Below are 19408 nucleotides of genomic sequence, written 5' to 3'. Positions count from 1 at the left end.
TATTATGAAGCTTAGTTTGCTGAATTGTCACAGACGACTTTTCCATACTATGGCCAAAGGAAAGTAGACTTCCAATTTTTTCATTATTTTTCGTTTAAAATTAATTTTCGTGGTTAAAACGAAGAATAAAATTGTTATATTGAAGGACACCCCCACTATTAAAAGCGCGAGTAAAAAGGGTTTATGCTTAAAACCACACCCATCAAACCAAAACGCAGCCTCTCTCTCTCTCTCTCTGCTAAAACCTCTCGTAACCTCACTTTCTCCACCTCTAAAACCAAAACACCACAAAATCCTTCTCTTCTTTTCTCTCCTTTTGCCTTCTCTTTCTTTTTTTATTCAACTTCTTTTGTCCTTTTTTGGTGGTGTTCATAGAAAGTAAGATTCTTTAGAAATTTTGCAAAGTTGTGAGTGATTCTCGATTTATGGCTTCAAGGGCTTCAAGAAGGTTACTTAAAGATTTTTTGCTCAGAAGGGTTACTTCAACTCCTGTTAGTAGTGTTAGACATTTCTCGTCTTCTTCTTCATCAGAAACTGCTCCTAAAATTCCTCATTTCTCAAAGAAGGTAACTTTTTTTTTAATCTTTTTTAACATTTCTGGTTATAGTATGAGAGATTCGATTGATAGCAAAAATGGGTTCTTTTCGGATTGTTTTAGTGTTTTTGGTTGTATTAAGGTTTTTCAGAACTGGTTTGGTTCAGTTGAGCTTTTGTTTTATTGTTTTTTTTGGGTTTTAATCATTGATGAACGTGTGAATGTAGATATTCTTAGGGTCTAAGTTGAGGTTTTGTTTTGAGATTATAGTTTCATTTTTTTCATATTCTGTTATGGTTTTATGCTGCAAGACTCAAAGCAGGAGGCTTTTTAGTTGTTAAATTACCGTTTCAATATGCTGCAGTGATTGATGTTGTGATACTCGAGGATAAAGTGCCATTGGACACACCGATTTTTTGTGATATTAATAAGTTCTTGTTTATTGAATGAATTAATGCTTGTTGTTCTGTTTGTTTTCCCCGCAAACCTTTTGCGTAAATCCATTCCTTTTGCCAATTTTCCATTTTTGTTGATGTTATAAGTCTCTTTAGTATGCTGCTTTAGCATGCAGTAACGAATATTAGTGTGGCTTTTGGCGCCTGTTTTTTGTTGTTCATATTGCACAAATTTCCTATTGAGCTCCAGTGAGATTCATGAACAGAAATGTTTCTGTCCGATTCTGAAGTGTAAATCTCCTTTTGTTTTCCACTATAGGGGAGGTTGTTAACAGGTGCGACCATAGGACTGGTTATAGCTGGAGGAGCTTATGTTAGTACAGTGGATGAAGCAACTTTCTGGTACTTCATTTGAAACTCTGACAAGACATTTTCTTAATCCACATTTGAACTTGTTACATGCATATTGGTACACTGATTCCAGATTAATGATGTAAACATAAATGTGCCATGAACAAGAATGACAGGTTCATGTGGTGAAAGAATTTGGATACATATCATGATACATTCTGATAATTACACTTTGTTTAAATTCTTTAATGCTTTTATAGCTTTGGATAAATTTAGATGATTAGACAATCTCATGAATCACTTATAGTACGAGTTCAATTTTGAATTTACCCCTGTATACTTGTGTTTATTCTAGGATTTCAACTTATTCTGCATAGAATATTATTGCAGCGGTTGGCTATTCAATGCAACGAAACTCGTGAATCCATTTTTTGCTCTTCTAGATGCTGAGTTTGCTCATAAGCTTGCTGTCTCAGCTGCTGCTCGTGGTTGGGTTCCGAGGGAGAAGAGGCCTGATCCATCAGTTTTAGGACTGGAAGTTTGGGGAAGGAAATTCTCCAACCCTATTGGTCTAGCTGCTGGCTTTGATAAAAATGCTGAGGCTATTGATGGCTTGCTCGGGTTAGGTTTTGGCTTTGTAGAAGTTGGCTCTGTTACCCCTGTTCCACAAGAGGGTAATCCAAAGCCACGAATTTTTAGATTGCGCCAGGAAGGGTGAGAATACAGTTATTCTTTCCTGCTCTTATAGTAGTGGTAGAAGATGCTTGTATTAGTGAAAGTTTGAGTCTTTAATGCTTGGGAATGGGAAACAGACCCCTTTTTTATATCATGGACTTCAAAAATGTGTTTTGTATGATTTTACATTGGTTTCTTGAGAAGTGCTTCAACACTGATTTATATGATTGCTTCGTGTTTGTGCCAGTGCAATTATCAATCGTTGTGGATTTAATAGTGAAGGCATTGTAGCTGTTGCAAAGCGATTGGGTGCACAACATGGGAAACGGAAGTTGGATGAAACTTCAAGCGCTTCATCTACCTCGAACAATGATGTCAAACACGGAGGCAAAGCTGGCCCTGGCATTCTCGGGGTCAATCTGGGGAAGAACAAAACAAGTGAAGATGCTGCTGCAGATTATGTACAAGGGGTTCATTCATTATCCCAATATTCTGATTACTTGGTAGAACTTTCTTTCTTTTCATTCTTTTTTCTTCTGTTTCTTGTATATGTTATTGGCACAATTTACTAGGGTGGTCTATTGACGCTCCATCTAGCTTTATTTTCCTCACACTTGTATGTATACTGTGGAAATGAAAGATGGAGTGCCAATAGCATGACTCTTTTATCTAGTCAAACACATGACAGGCTAAGAGGAATTGAATTCTGTTTAATGTGATTTGGTGTTCCTTTGTCTTGTATAGGTAATTAATGTGTCATCACCCAATACTCCTGGATTGCGTATGCTTCAGGGAAGAAAGCAGTTGAAGGACCTTGTTAAGAAGGTGTGGATGCTTATGCCTGACTTGCACTTCTCTTGAAATTGTGTGATGCTGAGTTAAACTTTTTCTTTCTTTTTTTGGCTTTTCATTTAGGTCCAAGCTGCTCGTGATGAAATGCAATGGGGTGAGGAGGGTCCTCCTCCATTGCTTGTGAAAATTGCACCTGACTTGTCAAAGGAAGACCTTGAAGACATTGCAGCAGTGTGTAACCGCTCCTATTTTTCATCTCTGTTCTCCACTTCCACATGCATCACTCTTATAGTTCCCTGTTTGTGATTTTGTGTAGGTTGCTCTTGCACTCCGCTTGGATGGTCTGGTATGTTTTATTCCCGTCAAGAACTCCATCTGCTTCACTTTTAGCAGGACATTCATGTTTTGGTGTTCAGAACTTTGGTTACTTGTCAGATGAATGAAGCTTTTCTGATTAATTTTTTAAAATTAATTTATGACCTGGTTACAGATATGGTGGATGGTGTAGTCCCTGGGTTACTTGCATGAAACAGTAATTTAGTGGTTCCAATTGTTTTAATTTAATTAAATACCTATGGACATCACATGTTCTACTGTAATGCATGACTCTAGTGCGTGTCCTTGGTATTAGCAATATCCCTGGCTCCAACCCATTTACTATGTGGTGGAATGTGATTTTTCACCTGGATATGTTCCTTTTATATTCCTGTTGTGGTTAGGCTTGAAGGTAATGGAGGGATTAATTGTAGTTGCGGAAGTTGATACCATGCAATTAGATCACATCACATTACGATATCTATATTGAAAACTTCTCATAACTAAAACTAAACAATCTGTCTACTTATAGTTGCAAGTGCAGCCTAAAAACGAACAAAATATAATAGCCTGTTAGTTATTATTATTATTTTTTTATCATATTCTTGGTTTAATGATTGGAGTAAATTTAAAATATATTTCTCCAATCAGTCGTATTTTTTTTAATTTGGTTTTTGTAGAGAAGAAGATGATGCTTTCATGTTGTCCAATAATAGCAGTAATATTATTTTGTGGATGAAGTTGCAATAATGATGTATGCCTACACACACACACACACACACACACACAACTCAATGCAGAATAAGGGTATTATGTCCACACAGTCATGTTACTCTCTAATCCATGCTGATTTTAGCTTCTCTTGGGATAGATTATATCAAATACAACCATATCAAGACCAGATTCTGTAAAGAAATCCCCAGTGGCCGAGGAAACTGGTGGCTTGAGTGGGAAACCTCTCCTCAATCTGTCTACCAATATCTTAAAGGAGATGTTTATTTTGACAAGGGTATGTTGGCTGTTCTTATGATAATTTTAAATTAAATTCAAACGCATCCTCAGCGTTCTCCATAGCTCTCAATTGCCGCGCTGCCAGGTTCAAAATGGTAGTTCTAAAAGAAAAGGTCCAATTATCATATGCTTTGTATTGTATCATAATTTCCAATGTAATCCGGCTCATTTTCTTCCTTTTTAATAGACAATCCTCTATAGACACCCTAATTTACCCCATGGTCAGATGCTTTGTTTTCCCATGATTGCTTTCCCCCCCTCGTTTCATGTTATCTAGTAAAACCCTTTTTTATTCTGCTGTCCGTTGTACTATTGGATTTTATGTATAACCATTTTATAGTTATTTTCCCTGATAATTGAATAACATGGTTATATTTTCTGTAAAACATGCTATCTTACACTGTTTGGCTGAATCATGTATTAGTTCCTTTTTGCTGTTAGTTCATATTGTCACGGGTTATTTGTTGAGCGTGCATATTTTGTCTCATTCCAGGGAAAGATTCCTTTGATAGGCTGTGGGGGTGTTTTCAGGTAAAATCTAAAGAATGCATCTTAAATTCGTTACTGTCATTAACATGATGACTGCTTATCTGAACTTAAATTACTTGCTGTCAACTCAGTGGTGAGGATGCATACAAAAAAGTAAGAGCTGGAGCAACTCTTGTTCAGCTTTATACAGGATTTGCCTACGGCGGACCTGCCCTAATTCCTCGAATAAAGGTAACGTTGCAATCTGTTTCTGCATTGTCGGCGCCTGAAGGCAACATCTAGAAAATAAAATGTTCTCTATTTTATAGAAAATGAGTTTTTTTCTCTCTCTTGGATTCTGAATGACTTTTGCATAGAGCTTATGTTCATAGCAAAGCATCCTTTTGGGAGATGGTTGCATTTATGATTAATGAATCAGAAATACAAGAGTAATAATTATAACATAGGAAATTGTTACAAATTGTTTCCAAATGCAATATAATAGCCGGGCCTTCTTGCAGGCTGAGCTGGCCGAGTGCTTAGAAAGGGATGGTTTCAAGTCCATCTCGGAGGCAGTTGGTGCAGATTATAGGTAGTGTATCCCAGGTTTTTCAACAATGAGAGAGAAGACTGTCGCAGCATGCAGGCAATACACCATAACAGAAACAAATGGAAAGAACGAACATAAAACATATGGAGATCTCAGCTCTATATATATTTCGTTTGTTGAGCAATCTTTACTCTATTAAGTGGTCGCTACAGTTTTGTTTTATCTCAGTTCCCCCCTGCAAAATCTCCAGTCCCTTTTTCTGATGTTTTCTGTACAATAAGAACAAGTTTGGAGGGAAATAGAAATTCCAGGAAAGAGGGTTGTGAGTTTTGCTATCGTACAGAATACACTTTTTTCTAATATAAATTTTAAGATGTGCGAGCCAATCGCCAACTGGTCCAATGCACTTGCCAGATTTCAAGACGAGTTGAGTTATTTATGCATCGATTTTATGGTAAAGATATTCATGTAGTTTCTTATATATGCATATATATGAAGATTAAGTTACATTTGATATAATTTTTTTAAATTGTTTTTTAACTTTTGATTAAATTAGAAGTTAGAATTCCTTAACTTTTAACTTAGAAATTTTAATTTATACCATATTTTTTTTTTTTTAAGAAACTTGCTTTGAATGTTTTTATCATGTATTTTTTTATTTATTTAAAATCATTTTTATTGTAAATTATTTATGAAAATAACTTTTGAATTATAATGTGGTGATTGAAGACATGCTTTCTTTTATGAATTTGGGTTCAAACCTTGAAGCTAGCGCTTAAATTTTTTTATTGAATTCTTCTTAATGGATTGGGTTGATGTGGGAGTGCTTTAGTGTGATTGACCACTTAAAATGGAGTTTAGTCTCAAGTGACATAAACTAGTTTAAAAATAATCTTTATCATTGAATAAAAAAATTAAGTTAAAAGTTAATTTTTGTACGGTATTGGAAATCAACACTAATAATCAACCCATTATCTCAAAGATTCATTAATATATTCAAAAATTTATTTGGGATTGAAATCAACCTTCCAGGGAGGCTGTAAGGAGGGCCGAAAGTTGCTGGAAATTTGAAGAAGCAGTTGCGTCGCGTCAGCTCCTGTTTGAGCTTCTTTCCTGCATCCAAATGGGAATAGGTTTGCTACTATGTATTGAGTGTGAATGATGTACCTTTGGTCCAAATTTGGTGATATTTAGATATCGTTTGGACTGGTTTTGGAGTTGGCAAAAAAAGAGATACTGTTGCAGTCACCAGGAACATTCACTATCAAGGCTTCTGTGTTGATGCTAATTCAAGGGCTTCTGTGTTGACTGAGATGACTGTGGATGTGTTTGAGAGATTCTTGTAAAATCTGGTAGTCTTTAGAGTAGGTTTGGGCAAATTTCGGAATTGGAAAACCGAAGGTGTGCTGCTGTCTCCCTGGAGACGGTCTGCAGCCCGAGCTTCTGTTTTCACATCTGTTCAAGCCTGTTGTTAAGGAATTTTGGGATGGAATTTGTTTGGGATGTTGGAATAGATGTGAAGAAACCTTGGGAAAATCTTGGAATTTTTTAGAATAGTGGAAAGTCGTGATTCATGGGAGTGAAGAGCTGTTGCACAGATTCTGTCCTGGAGAAGCTTATTGCAGCAGCTACTGTGTCTTCAGGTCTGTTCAAGGTTCATATGAAGGAGGTTTTTTGTGAAATTATTCTGAGGTTATCTCAAGTTATCAGGAAGTTCAGGTAAAAAGTTGGGCAATGTTGTCTGTTGCTTTTTTCTTCCACACCCCCCCCCCCCTCCCCGCCCCCGCCAACCATGGCCGCTCGAGTTTCTCCCTTTTAACTTTTTCGTATCATGGTTTCCTACTCATCCCACTCCCAATGCCTTCCTACTCACCCCACAACATCGTGCCTTCCTTCTTTTTTTTCTTTTTACACTTCAGTCCTTGTTTCTTCTTCTTTCATCCACTTTGCTCACTAAATTTTTGTGTTCTTTTCTTTCTTTCTTTCTTTTATGAAAAAACTTTAGAAAAAGTGGATCAAAATATATTTGTTTTTCATGAAATCTTGAGGTTTGCACTTTGTTGTTGTGGTGATGAACATGAAGGTGGTCATGACGATGAAGCTTCACACGGGCTGTTTTCAGGTTCAGGGTCAAGTAATTCATCAAATGTTGGAACACGATATGTTTGGTCTTGGGACAGGGTATTTGGGAGGCTTTCAATTCCAGTGCCTTCAAGGCCTGGAATTGCTATCTATACCTACAATATCATCATCTAAACCATCACCCTTTCCTCTTCATCTTCAACGGCTTCGTCAAAACCATCCCCTCAAGCTTCGGCACTAACTCTGTGTCTGCTTTGTGTTTTACTTCACATGTTAACACATGAGGAGAAACAAGAGGCAAAATGAAGGTTTTTTCTGAGATGTTGAATGAATGAAGAGTTTCTAACGTCTCTTTTTATCTCCCTGTTGTGATTGAATAAAAAGTTGCAACTTCCTTCCTGCTCGAGGTTAAAACAAACGTACAATTTGATTGTATCAGAAATGGAGTGAGTTTAAATCAGAGCATATTAATCTGGAGCTGGAAAATGCAGCAGTTAATAAGAAGTCAGGCAGGAACCCTTGCTTCAAAGAGAGTTAAGAGCAAGGAAGATGACAAAACCTTTGTAGCTGTTGAGATTGACTCATCTCGTAAGAAGAGGCCATTTCTTCTGTTCGAAAAACCGAGCCATACCAGGTTTTAGCCTCCTGAAACATCGAGCCCTAATGCGGTAGACAATCAAAGTACTGGTTCGTGAACTTCTTCGTGAAATTCGGTCGATTTGTGTGTGTGTGTGTGTGTGTATCTCACATTTTCACTTTCACAGCAGGGTATATTATCCATCGCTGTGGAGCACTCGCTTAGTGGTTGAATTTGGTGGAGATTTTCTTCTGCAGCGTTATCCCACCCGTGCATATGATATCAGCTTCCCATTTAGCACAGTTTGTATTAAAAAGGCTCACCAAGCAATCGAAGCAGCTTCTTATAAAATTTAAAATAATAATTATGAATTCAAAATTTGATTTGTTAGTTTAAATAAAATAGATGGAGTATCATGTATGCAAATAGTTTATTTGTTATTTGTTAACGTTAACTATAAACACTATAAACCAAGCTGTGAAGATGGGAAATAAACACAAATTAAGATATTAATTAGATGGCATGATCAACTCAGCGAGTTTATAAACAACTTAAACAATTGGTAAAACTTTAGGATAACATAATAAAAATTTCAAGATAAAATATTTTTTAAAAAATATTGATATGACAAAATCTTGAATTTATTTGATTTAACTCCGGTTAAACCATCATATAATTACAATTCAAAGTTGATAACACAATAGGCCTAGCTAGTGAGCTTGACTTTTTATTTTCTCTAATTTTTTTCTAATGTGCAGGTCTCTTGTTGTGATTATTATCTTATCATTTAATTCACTAGTTTACAATAAATTCTTATAATTAAAAATATTAGAGTCCAAGTTTGCGGACCTAAAATTCTACTTTAGACTTGTTTTCATTTTAAAAATATCTTAAAATATTATAAGAACCTCGATAAACTCATCCCCCCAAAACACCCTGAAATAACTTTAAAAAGTGAAGATCAAGAGAATTAAAAAAAATAAAGGGAACTATTTCTATTTTTTTTGGCATGTTTGTGCGCGTGCGCAGGGGGTATCATTACTATAACTCATTGACATTATGAGATTTTTTGGCTAACCAAACATTTCTTATATAAAGAAAATGATGTTTTGAAAAAAAAAAAAGTTAATTGTTTTTAGAAAAGGGTTGATAACACAACAAAAAAGAAAGTTGCATGATTGCTTTTTTATAAATAAAATATGATTTGTCTCGTCAAATCAAACATTAGTTTAATGGTAATATATTTCTTGTACCTTAAGAAACTTATAAAAATTTATTCAAAATAAATTATAAGTAAAAAATCTCATTTCATCACAAGGATGTAATTGGGAAAAAATAAACGTTTAAAAAATTAAATATCTAAAAAAAACGAAGGGTCACGGGACTCTCCAAATCTTTTAAGTTTTTGTTAATGTTTTGTCCGTCGCTTCAAGAACTCCGGAAATTCAGAGTCATGTTGTCTACTTTCGTCAGTAGCTTACGACTGCTTAACGAAAGAAAAACCTGCTGGTCACTTTACTCATATTTTCTTGGTAGAAGCCTCATCAGCGACTGAGCCAGAAGCAACGGTGGCTCTGACTAACTTGGCTGGTGAGAAGACAGTAGTGATAGTTGCTGGTGCCCCAAGAGACTATTCAGGCTGGGCCAGTCTGATATTGTGAGGAAGAACGGACTGAAGATATCCTACTTTTAATAAAGAATTCACGAGAGCAAGCCACACAGCAGTTTAGATCTGTTGTAAATCAGATGATACTTGCAGCTTTGCACCATTCTCCTATATCTAAGCTGCTCTTTCATTACAACAGTAAGCTACTATCGTAACAACTTAAACTCTTATATGCTTGGAATTTTGCAGGTCAATTGATGTCATATGTTGCCCTTAAGGGCATGATTCTGCGTTGTCATTGACGAAGGACCGAATGTTAATAAAATAAAGAGCAGATTAAATAGAAGGATGAAATTGAAGCAAATAAAAGAAAGAGGACCAAATAGAGACAAAGTTAGGAATAGATGGATCAATACACCATTAACCCATTTTAATAATCAGACAAAAAGCTACTCTGTCAGTTTCCTGCTCCAGTCCTAGGTTTCTTTGGTAATAGATTTCTTAACACTAAAGTCTTCGTCTTGGCCAGCGGGGCTTTGCTTTTAAATAAATGTTCTTCCCTCCCTCTCAAGTGCCAGCCTAACCTTTCGCCACTTCAAATGGGATCGCGCCAGGTGCGTCAATCTTGCTGACATGGTGACTATACAGATACAGAAAAAGGAGGTTGAAAATATATGCTAAAAAAGAAACACGAGAAAGGAGAAGAGAAAAGAAATATTTCCCATAACGAAAGAGGTGTTGAAGACTAGGACATGAATCATTACCGCATTGTTAAGTTTTCCTGCTTTTTTCAACTTAAAACATCAGAAGCAGCTCCAGTACCACTATAAAAAAAAGGCACTCAAGCAGCTCCAGTGTTGAGTTTAAGATCCTTAGGTAAGCAACTCCTTTCTTCTTCTTTCATTGCTTTTCTTTTTATTATTTTGGGCTCACCGACAAAGCTTTCTTGATCCTTTTCATTTGCTTGTCATCTATATTCAATCTAGAAATTTGTGTTTGATCAATCTTTTATTTTGTGACCTATTAATTAAAGATCCCAGTTCTCCATTTTTCTGGTGGAATCACTCCCACAATACTGCAGGAACATAAGTCATAGAGAAGGTAATCCCTGACCTAAACTTATGCTGTTATTTTCTTGGGAACCGAACAATAAGTTGAGGTATTTGTTACTTTTGGGCGTGTTTTTGTTGCAGAAGGTCAATCAGCATGTCTGGGTGTCTTGAATTCCTTAAGTGTGTACTTTGTTGTGTACAAGAACGTGAAGAAGATCCCTATGTTGTATTAGGTTCAAGGTCAATAAATAATTCATCAGATGTTGGATCAAGTTGCTTTAGGTCTGTGGAAAGAATCAATGATGGATTTCAGAGTTTCTATAGTCGCCCACATGCACCCATATATTCCGATGATCTACCTGCATCTCCCTCTGCATTAACTCAATCTTCATCAAAATTGTTCCCCCCTTCGGCACCTCCATGGCCTGAACCCCCAGCATCATCTTCTAATCAATCTCAATCTTCACGTGCACCGGCAACAGTTCTTTCTAGACCCTCTCCATTTCAACCAGTACCTTCAACAACTGCATCGAAACCATCACCTCAAGCGACAACATTGTCATTCAAATCATCTCTATTACCACCTCCAACTTCAACTTCTTCATCAAAATCATCCCATCAAGATCCTATTCCTGCTTTCCATCCATCTCCATCTCCTAAACCACTCCCATCATTTCTTAAACCGCCAACTTCATCTTCTAATCAATCTCAATCTTCACGTGTACCGGCAACAGTTCTTTCTAGACCCTCTCCATTTCCATCAGTACCTTCAACAACTTCATCGAAACCATCACCTCAAGCTACAACATTGTCATTCAAATCATCTCCATTTCCACCTCCACCTTCAACTTCTTCATCAAAATCATCCCATCAAGATCCTAATCCCGCTTTCCATCCATCTCCATCTCCTAAACCACTCCCATCATTTCTTAAACCCCCAGCATCATCTTCTAAACCCTCTCCATCTTCATCTAAAGCATCCCCATCTTCACGGCCAGGACCATCTTCATCATCCTCTAAGCAGCCTCCATCCTTCAAACCAACTCTATCTCTGGCTTCCCCAAATTTAATTAATGAGCAGACAAAAGGCAGCTACTCGTTGGTTCAAAAGGTTATGTCACCTATTTACGCGGTTCCCAAGGATATTGAGGACTTGATCAAGAGAGACATAGTGCCTGAAGTTCTTAATGAAATGTTGTCTCCTTCCACATACAAGGATTATTTTGCTGCCCTTCTGTATGCCGAGGACTTCTACATTGAGGTAATGAAAAAATGCATCCCTTCTGATGTACACATTAGAAGGATATGAGCACGATCTACACCTAAAAAGCTTGTTATGGAAACTTTTTGCCTCTACATTGCAAATGATGTTCATGATGATCATTGAGAGTGACATTTTGTTTGAAGTAATCTACAAACTGAAATACGAGGGAAGGCTGACCAAACTTTTTTCATAGCTATAATTACAAGAGCTAGCGTATTAGTGGTTGGACAGATTAAATTTAATGAGTCACATTAGGGTTAAAAGAGGCAAAATGAAGGGCTTCCTAAGGTGCTGTATGGAGAGTTTTTAAGTTCTTACTTGTTTCATTCTGTATATAGAGTATAATGTTCTTGTTTGTGCACTGAGATTTGGATAAATGTATGCCTTGTTTGAATCAGAAATGGAGTAAATTTAAATTGAAGAATATTACTCTCAAGTTGAAAGATGCAGCAATCATTAAGAAGCGTGGCAGGAATGAATACTTCGGTGAAAGTCATGAAAAGGATAATAAAACCTTTGTAGAATTTGAGATTGACTCATGTCGTGAGAAGCGGCCATTTCTTTTGTCCAGAGACTTTGCCTTTGCACGACCTTCAGGTCAAAAAACCGAGCCATATCAGGTTAGCCTCCTCAACTTTCAAGCATTATGTGCTGCGTAATATGTCATTTTACTATGTGGATGGAGTAGATGTGGATTCGTGCAGCTTGAACTTCATTTAGTGTATTGTCATCTTAACAACATTGTTAATGTTTGCAAATGCACACCAGGGTGTTATCTATCGCGTGGTGAGGAGCACTATTGTACTGGTTGAATTTGGCGAAGATTTTCATTTGCAGCACCATTCAACCTGTGAATATGATGTTAGCTTCTCATTTAACAGAGTTTGTTTGAAAAGGGCTCACCAAGCGATAGAAGCCGCTTCAGATCCTTCATTTAAAAATTTCCTTTTCCCTGATTTTGTCCACAGAAAGAGTATCCCAACCTCTACACCTCTCCATTTTATCAATCATAAACTTGATGCGTATCAAAGATCTGCTGTTCACGAGATTTTGAGCTTTCGAGGACCACCACCTTATCTTGTTGAAGGTCCACTTTGTTCGAAAGAGTATTCAAAACAACTATCAAGGATTGGATTGGTGGTCCAGGAAGCAGTACTCCAAATTTATCAAAGTTCATCAAAGCATCGGATTCTTATATGTGCACCCATTAACAGAACATGTGATGTTCTGATGCAAAGCTTAAAAATTGATATTCCAGAGTCGGATATGTTTCGAGCAAATGCTGCTTTCCGGGAGATAGATGGGGTGCCTATTGACATCCTAACATCGTGTGTGTACAAAAGGGATTGTTTTACTTGTCCATCTATTCGGGAACTAAGGAAATTTAGAGTAATCTTGTCTACTTTTGTAAGTAGCTTTCGGCTGCATAATGAAGGGATAGTTGCTGGCCATTTTAGCCATATTTTTTTGGTGAATGCTTCATCAGCTACTGAGCCAGAAGCAATGGTGGCTTTGGCTAATTTGGCTAGTGAGAATACAGCAGTGATAGTTACTGGTGCTCCAGGAAACCATTCAGGCTGGGTTCGTTCCAATATTGCAAGGGAGAATGGGCTAATGACATCCTACTTCGAAAGACTTCGTGATAGCAAGCCATACTGGAATTCACATCCTAAGTTTATCAAGCAGCTGGTTGATCCCGAGAGTAAATCAGTTGATTCTTATAGCTATGCCCATGAATCAGTATCGTATGACTAAGCTGTTCTTCCATAACTGCAACATCATAATACCCTTGAGTCATTCGTTCTTTGTATATGTGTTAAATGCATGAAGAATTATGCTGCAAGTTGAAAATTGATACAATTTTGGGTTTTGGTTCTGCATTTTGCATGTTCTGTGGGTTATTGATCGGTCTTCATCTGCCTCACTGACAATATAAGATTAAACCTTTCTCGGACATCTTGCTGCTGAGCTACGATGTCGCGTAGGTATATAATGGAGAACAAAACTCGCGTAGATTTTGCTCAAAGAGAAACACAACAGCTATTGTTTTTCTTATCATTATGCATAATTGTTAATGGTTTTTGGATTGTTTTAAAATATTAATATTAAAAATAATTATTTTTTAAAAAAATATATTTTAATATATTTCAAGTAAAATGTACTTTGAAAAATAATCGTCATCATATTCTCAAATACTCTTTAAAAAAAAAAACTAATCAATTAACTATCCCTTAATTACACTAAAACTTTCTAATAAATATTAATCTTAATATTGCAGAGTTTTAATAATATTAAAACTCTTACAAACTCTAAATTTTATAAATCACAAACTCTTAATTAATATTGAATTTTAACATTTCTTCTTAATATCAGTTGGCATCATGATTTTTTCTTTTCTCTCTTTATGACATCCCGCTCTTATTCTATCAATTACCAAACATGGATTTTTTTGACATTGAAAAAGATAATTTAACATTTTACTCAACATTAATTCTATTTTTCCAAATCATGTTCTTGTTTCTGCACCTTAATTAGATTCATAGCTTTACTAACATGCTTACAGGTCTTTAATTATTATATCTTACATCTAATGTTATTAACCAGAGCCTTTAGTCCTACTCTTTAACAATGATGACACAATACATATTTAAAATCTTTCTCTTAGAGCTTTTACTCTTAACATTATTATTCATTAAATTTTCTTTAGACTTCTCTTAACTTGAACACTTTTTTGCATAGCAACTTCTTCCTTCTTAAGAGATGAATAATTGGATCCACACAATGGAGGAAAATCTCCAACAACAAAAACTCTTCTCCTAAAAAAATTACTTTTCTGAACAAAATTTCCAACTAGAACAACAACATTCATCTTTAAAGATGATTGTTTTTGCTTTGCATCCAGTTTTTTTTCTTGTATATTTTTTGAACAATTCTCCAAAGACACCGGAGATTCAGAATTATCTTCTTCATTTGAATTAAACTCATTGCTACTTTATTCTATAACTTTATGAGATGACTTCATTACATACAAAAAGCTTTGTGATAGATATTACAAACTCCTCAAGCTTACACACTAAGTCATCAAAAACAATAAGTTTTTCTTATTTTATTCATGGACTTTTTCTTTGTATTGAAGCAAAAGACCTTTTGAATTTTGAACTTGTAATGAAACCTCCTCTTCCCGAGGGTCAATAAAAAATAATTCTATTTATTAATGTGGCTCCCTATCATGATCAAGATAACAATCACAATCTTGTTCATAGTCACAATCCTAATATATTTTACCATGATATGGACCAAACAAGATATAATGGTCTATTGATATTAATTGTGTTACAAACAACAAATCTTTCTTCATACCTAAGACATGATAAATATCTTGAAGATATATCTCATTAGAGTTATAGTGAGGTGTAATTGTCATCTTACCAATATATGAGTTATTTGTAGTTTTGAGTTATTAGCTGTCACCCCCACATAACTTTTTTTGTACCTTGTCAAATGTTGTGACTTTTGTTTATCATATATCATGCAAGTAGAACACCCAAAGTCTAAGATTTAATCACTTTCATAATTGATTTGATCTTTAATTATCGTTGTCATTGCTAATTCTTCATCTTTTATGATAAATGATGCTTCAACATTCGATTCATCTTCAATTTGCCTTTCTAAACTCGAAATAGTATCATTGTTTTTTTTTAAGGCTTTTTGAACCAACAATCTCTCATCATATGACCACCAATAGCAGCATTGTTTTTTGTAGGTTTTTTGAACCAACAATCTCTCCTCAAATGACCACTATTCTCACATTTATAACATGTCTTCAAATCTTCTGTCATTGCCATAATTCTTTGAAGCTCATCATTAATGAAAGCCTTCCTTTCTTGTTCTTGGATGTCCCAACTATGGATTCTATCCTTACAAGTATACCACTAATTACTCTTGCCATTATTGGTGTTGAGTGCTTTCTCTTTACCCTTCAACAGGATCCTTACAAGTATACCACTAATTACTCTTGCCATTATTGGTGTAGAGTGCTTTCTCTTCACCCATCAACAAGCACTACAAGATTTCACAGTTTTACCGACGGACCAATTCTGTCGGTGTGTGATTAGAAGTTCGTCGGTGATTTTTTTACCGACATCATCACCGACGGATTACGTCCGTCGGCTTTACCTTAGTCGGTGATTCCCCCTTCCATCGCTATATCGGTTGGAATAATAAAAAAACCATTTGCCAATGGTTTTACAAACAGAATTTGCGCGCAAAAAAAAAAGATTCCCGCTTGAAATATACCGACGGATTTTTATTCCGTCGGTGATATTGTAATTTACCGACGGACACTATCCGTTGGGCACTACGTCAATGAGTGTATGAAATACCGACCGAATCTGTCTGTCTGTAAATTCGTCGGTACTGGTGGAAGCTACTGTTAAATGCCGACAGATTAATTCCGTCGGTGAGTGTTTAAAATACCGACCAAATTCATCCGTCGGGAAAATCCTTGGTAATTGTTTTTTTCTTAATTTGTTTTTAAAAAATTATTTAGGATATATAATATAAAACTATATAAATTAATTGTAATACAAACTAATTGTGCAAATAAAATTTATATTAAACATAAAAAAAAACAAAGTTAAATAATATTCATTACAAACTGAATATGTTTCAAGAAAAATATTAAATGAAGTTTTAAAGGTCAATAATGTTGATTACAAATTAATATAAAGGTGGAGCTGGAGGAGGAGGAGGAGATCCTAGAGGAGGCTAGTAGTTATACGGCCAAAAAAGATTAGGCGCACATGTTCCACTATTTGCCATGTTCATAATCATTTCACGAAACTGTTCATAAGCCGCTTTTTGTTGTTCATGAGCCGCTTCATACTCCGTTTTTTGTTGTGCTTGAGACGCTTTGAGTTGCTCAGACTCCGCTCTCCGCTCTTTGTTCCGCTCTTTGTTGTGCATGAGACGCTTTGATTTGTGCGTACTCCGCTTTTAGGTTATCGTATTTCTCGGTAAGCTAAGTCGTGTGTCGCTGCAAGGCCACGAACTCCTTAGATTAGGAGCTCGATATTGATTGGAAGCTCCCAACGGTTGAAACACTACGGGTCGACCGCAAGTTGTCGGCTGTAGTGTTGGAGAGCCCGTAAACCCGATTTTTATCGGGTCCACCTGACGAGCCAACCTCCATCCATAAATCCGGATCGAATTCTGGATGGGTCAAAGTATCGCCCCCGTATCTCTCCCTCAACCGATTATTATAGGTCTCCTGAAAATAAAATAAAAAGTAATCATCATATTCAATACAATAAACATAATAACTTACAAAATAAAATGGTTGAACAAACATACCACGAAATGCTGAGCACGATTATCAACAAACTGTTGCGCCCCCTTCTGGCGGTCTTGACTCCGCACGTGCGTCTCCACAAACAGCTCCATCGGGCTCGGCTCACGTCCAAGAGACGCAGCCTATAATGGAAAAAGATATATTAACAACAACTGAATTTAACGATATATTTCATTTAAATTAATCTTACCATCCGTTTCGCATGTGCAGCAAACGGAACGGAGTCGTCAGTGTGCGTTGTCACCCCACCATGAATTGGCCGATTCCGGTTGCCAGCGCCGGACTGTGAGCATCGTGTGAACCGCTCAGACATCACGTGCTTAAGATAGTGCGGCCATATATCTTCCGGGATTTATATTGGTTTGAAATCCCTCCAAACCGCAACATCATTCCAGCCTTGGAAACCCCTATCCCTCGCGGTTTTTTTTGCCTTTTTTTGTGCTTCATACCAAAAATCACGCAACCTACTTCACGCAACCAAAAATTACATTTCGAAACATAAATTTTTGTCTAAAAACAATCCTGTATTGTTTTTGATCTTACCTAGTTGCCGCGTGATTTTCCCACACCCTCCTCACAACAGTGTTATGCTCACTGTCCCAGCAGAATTTGTGTTGTGTATAAATAAACAAGTTTAAATAAAAATAATAATTTATTTACAATTATATTAATAATTTATTAGAAATAAGCTGAAAATTATAAATTAACACCAACCTGAAATCTGTCAAACCATGCATTGATTTAAGGCATCCATTCAGGATGCTTGGATATCTGACTCCATTGAAACAATGAAATCTCCATCGATGATTTAAACGCCGATGATATTACTCGGGCGGCTTCAATGTTTGTGAACCTGAAAATAAATGAAATAAATTCAATAGTGATTACTTCATAAATTATGTTGTAATTTAAAAAAAAACTAAAACCTTAACAAACTTACATTGAAAGGTCGTCCTTCCACTGTGCCTCGTACTTGCGGGTAAATTGATTCCGCTGCGAAGGCATACCGTCTCTGCGCTGTGAAGTACCACTGGAAGAGGCAGCATCGGTTGACGGCGCAGGTGGTGTAGGTGCCTCTTCTTGAGCGGCACATAAGGAAATATCATCCTCGCTGCTAGATGAACTAGCTGCGACCGCACTTGAGCGACCAGCTCTGGTTTTCGTTCTACGCATCTACACAATTTGATACAAATAATTATATAATTAAATTCAAATGTAAAAAAAAAATTCGACAGCACCTCCCCTATACCGGATACTACCCAAATCCACAAACATGCACATATTAACAATAGCCACAACCAATTTACCCAATCTATACTAATTATTCCAACATATTCAATTACTAATCCTAAGGTAAATTCAACATTAAGAATTACAATTCAAGTAATTATTCAATAATTATGCCAATACAACAAAACAATAAATTTAAAAAAAAACACTAGAATAACAATCAAAATAAATGGAAAAAATTAAACACAAAGCATGCAATAATAGAGTAAAACTAATAATTATTACAACATATTCAATTACTAATTCTAAGGTAAATTCAACATTAAGAATTACAATTCAACAAATTATTCAATAATTATGCCAATACAACAAAACAATAAATTAAAAAAAACTCTAGAATAACAATCAAAATAAATGGAAAAAATTAAACACAAATCATGCAATAATAAAGTAAAATTAATAATTATTTCAACATATTCAATTACTAATTCTATGGTAAATTCAACATTAACAATAAATATTCAACAAACTAACTAATAATAATTATGCCAATACAACAATAAAAAATATTCAATAAATTCAAAAACAAAACTATAGACTTTAGCAATGAATTATGCAAAAAAAATTATAGACTTTATCTACATTACAAAAAATACAACAAAACAAAAAAAATAACCAAAAAAATAGCAAAAAAAAACCATTAAAGTAAAATAAAATAGAGGAAACACTAACCTTTTAAATTGATGAAGATGATGAAGAAAACTTGCTAGAGATTGGAGGTGAAAGCTTTGAAGAATGGAGAGGAAAAAAATCAAAATCTTAAGGTGAGAAACGAAGGAGAAGAAAAAATGAACTGAACGGGCGGTCACTTGAACTTATATGGCAGTTTTACCGATGGATTCACCGACGGATATAAAATTAATTATTATTTTAATTTATTCCATCGGTAAAGTGTCAAATATCCGTCGGTAAATTTTTTTTCGCACCAAAATTTTTAATGACCCTCCATATTTTTCGTGGTCCGTCGGTAATTCCGTCGGCAAGATGACGCGGTCAGAGGTGCATTTAATGCACAACCCTTTAAAATTCGCGCGGTCCGTCGGGAAGTTTATCGGTAAAATTGACCTACCGACAACGTACCGACGGATATAAATT

The 19408-nt window shown here is 35.8% G+C and overlaps 2 protein-coding genes across 3 annotated transcripts; both read left to right on the top strand.

The window, feature by feature from the left end:
- The first annotated feature begins 176 nt into the window (after window positions 1-176).
- LOC133693525 (dihydroorotate dehydrogenase (quinone), mitochondrial) lies at window positions 177-5494 on the top strand. Its single transcript, XM_062114750.1, has 11 exons — window positions 177-566; window positions 1250-1332; window positions 1672-1995; window positions 2204-2459; window positions 2701-2781; window positions 2872-2979; window positions 3065-3094; window positions 3935-4072; window positions 4568-4605; window positions 4695-4794; window positions 5064-5494. The coding sequence occupies exons 1-11, from the start codon at window positions 426-428 to the stop codon at window positions 5136-5138; spliced, it is 1374 nt and encodes a 457-aa protein (XP_061970734.1). The 5' UTR covers window positions 177-425; the 3' UTR covers window positions 5139-5494.
- A 4579-nt stretch (window positions 5495-10073) lies between these two features.
- LOC133693435 (probable RNA helicase SDE3) lies at window positions 10074-13553 on the top strand. Of its 2 annotated transcripts, none has more exons than XM_062114658.1 (5): window positions 10074-10233; window positions 10391-10458; window positions 10554-11670; window positions 12072-12293; window positions 12442-13553. In XM_062114658.1, the coding sequence occupies exons 3-5, from the start codon at window positions 10564-10566 to the stop codon at window positions 13426-13428; spliced, it is 2316 nt and encodes a 771-aa protein (XP_061970642.1). In that variant the 5' UTR covers window positions 10074-10233; window positions 10391-10458; window positions 10554-10563; the 3' UTR covers window positions 13429-13553. The 2 variants fall into 2 exon arrangements, with proteins under 2 accessions (XP_061970642.1, XP_061970641.1); XM_062114657.1 differs by having other exon boundaries at window positions 10075-10233; window positions 10551-11670.
- Window positions 13554-19408: the final 5855 nt, after the last annotated feature.

Source organism: Populus nigra, chromosome 5 (genome assembly GCF_951802175.1).
Source record: "Populus nigra chromosome 5, ddPopNigr1.1, whole genome shotgun sequence".
Classification (NCBI taxonomy): Eukaryota; Viridiplantae; Streptophyta; class Magnoliopsida; order Malpighiales; family Salicaceae; genus Populus; species Populus nigra.
Note: the sequence above shows the minus strand (reverse complement) of the source record. Positions and strands in the feature narration are given on the sequence as shown.

What these genes read in the sequence shown, in the direction of transcription:
- LOC133693525 (XM_062114750.1), top strand. Translation starts at nt 426, where the DNA reads ATGGCTTCAAGGGCTTCAAGAAGGTTACTTAAAGATTTTTTGCTCAGA. An exon ending in CCCAATATTCTGATTACTTG is followed by an intron (nt 2,460 to 2,700) that starts GTAGAACTTTCT and finishes TGTCTTGTATAG; the next exon opens with GTAATTAATGTGTCATCACC. An exon ending in ACCTTGAAGACATTGCAGCA is followed by an intron (nt 2,980 to 3,064) that starts GTGTGTAACCGC and finishes GATTTTGTGTAG; the next exon opens with GTTGCTCTTGCACTCCGCTT.
- LOC133693435 (XM_062114658.1), top strand. Translation starts at nt 10,564, where the DNA reads ATGTCTGGGTGTCTTGAATTCCTTAAGTGTGTACTTTGTTGTGTACAA. An exon ending in CCGAGGACTTCTACATTGAG is followed by an intron (nt 11,671 to 12,071) that starts GTAATGAAAAAA and finishes TGTTTGAATCAG; the next exon opens with AAATGGAGTAAATTTAAATT. An exon ending in AAAAAACCGAGCCATATCAG is followed by an intron (nt 12,294 to 12,441) that starts GTTAGCCTCCTC and finishes AATGCACACCAG; the next exon opens with GGTGTTATCTATCGCGTGGT.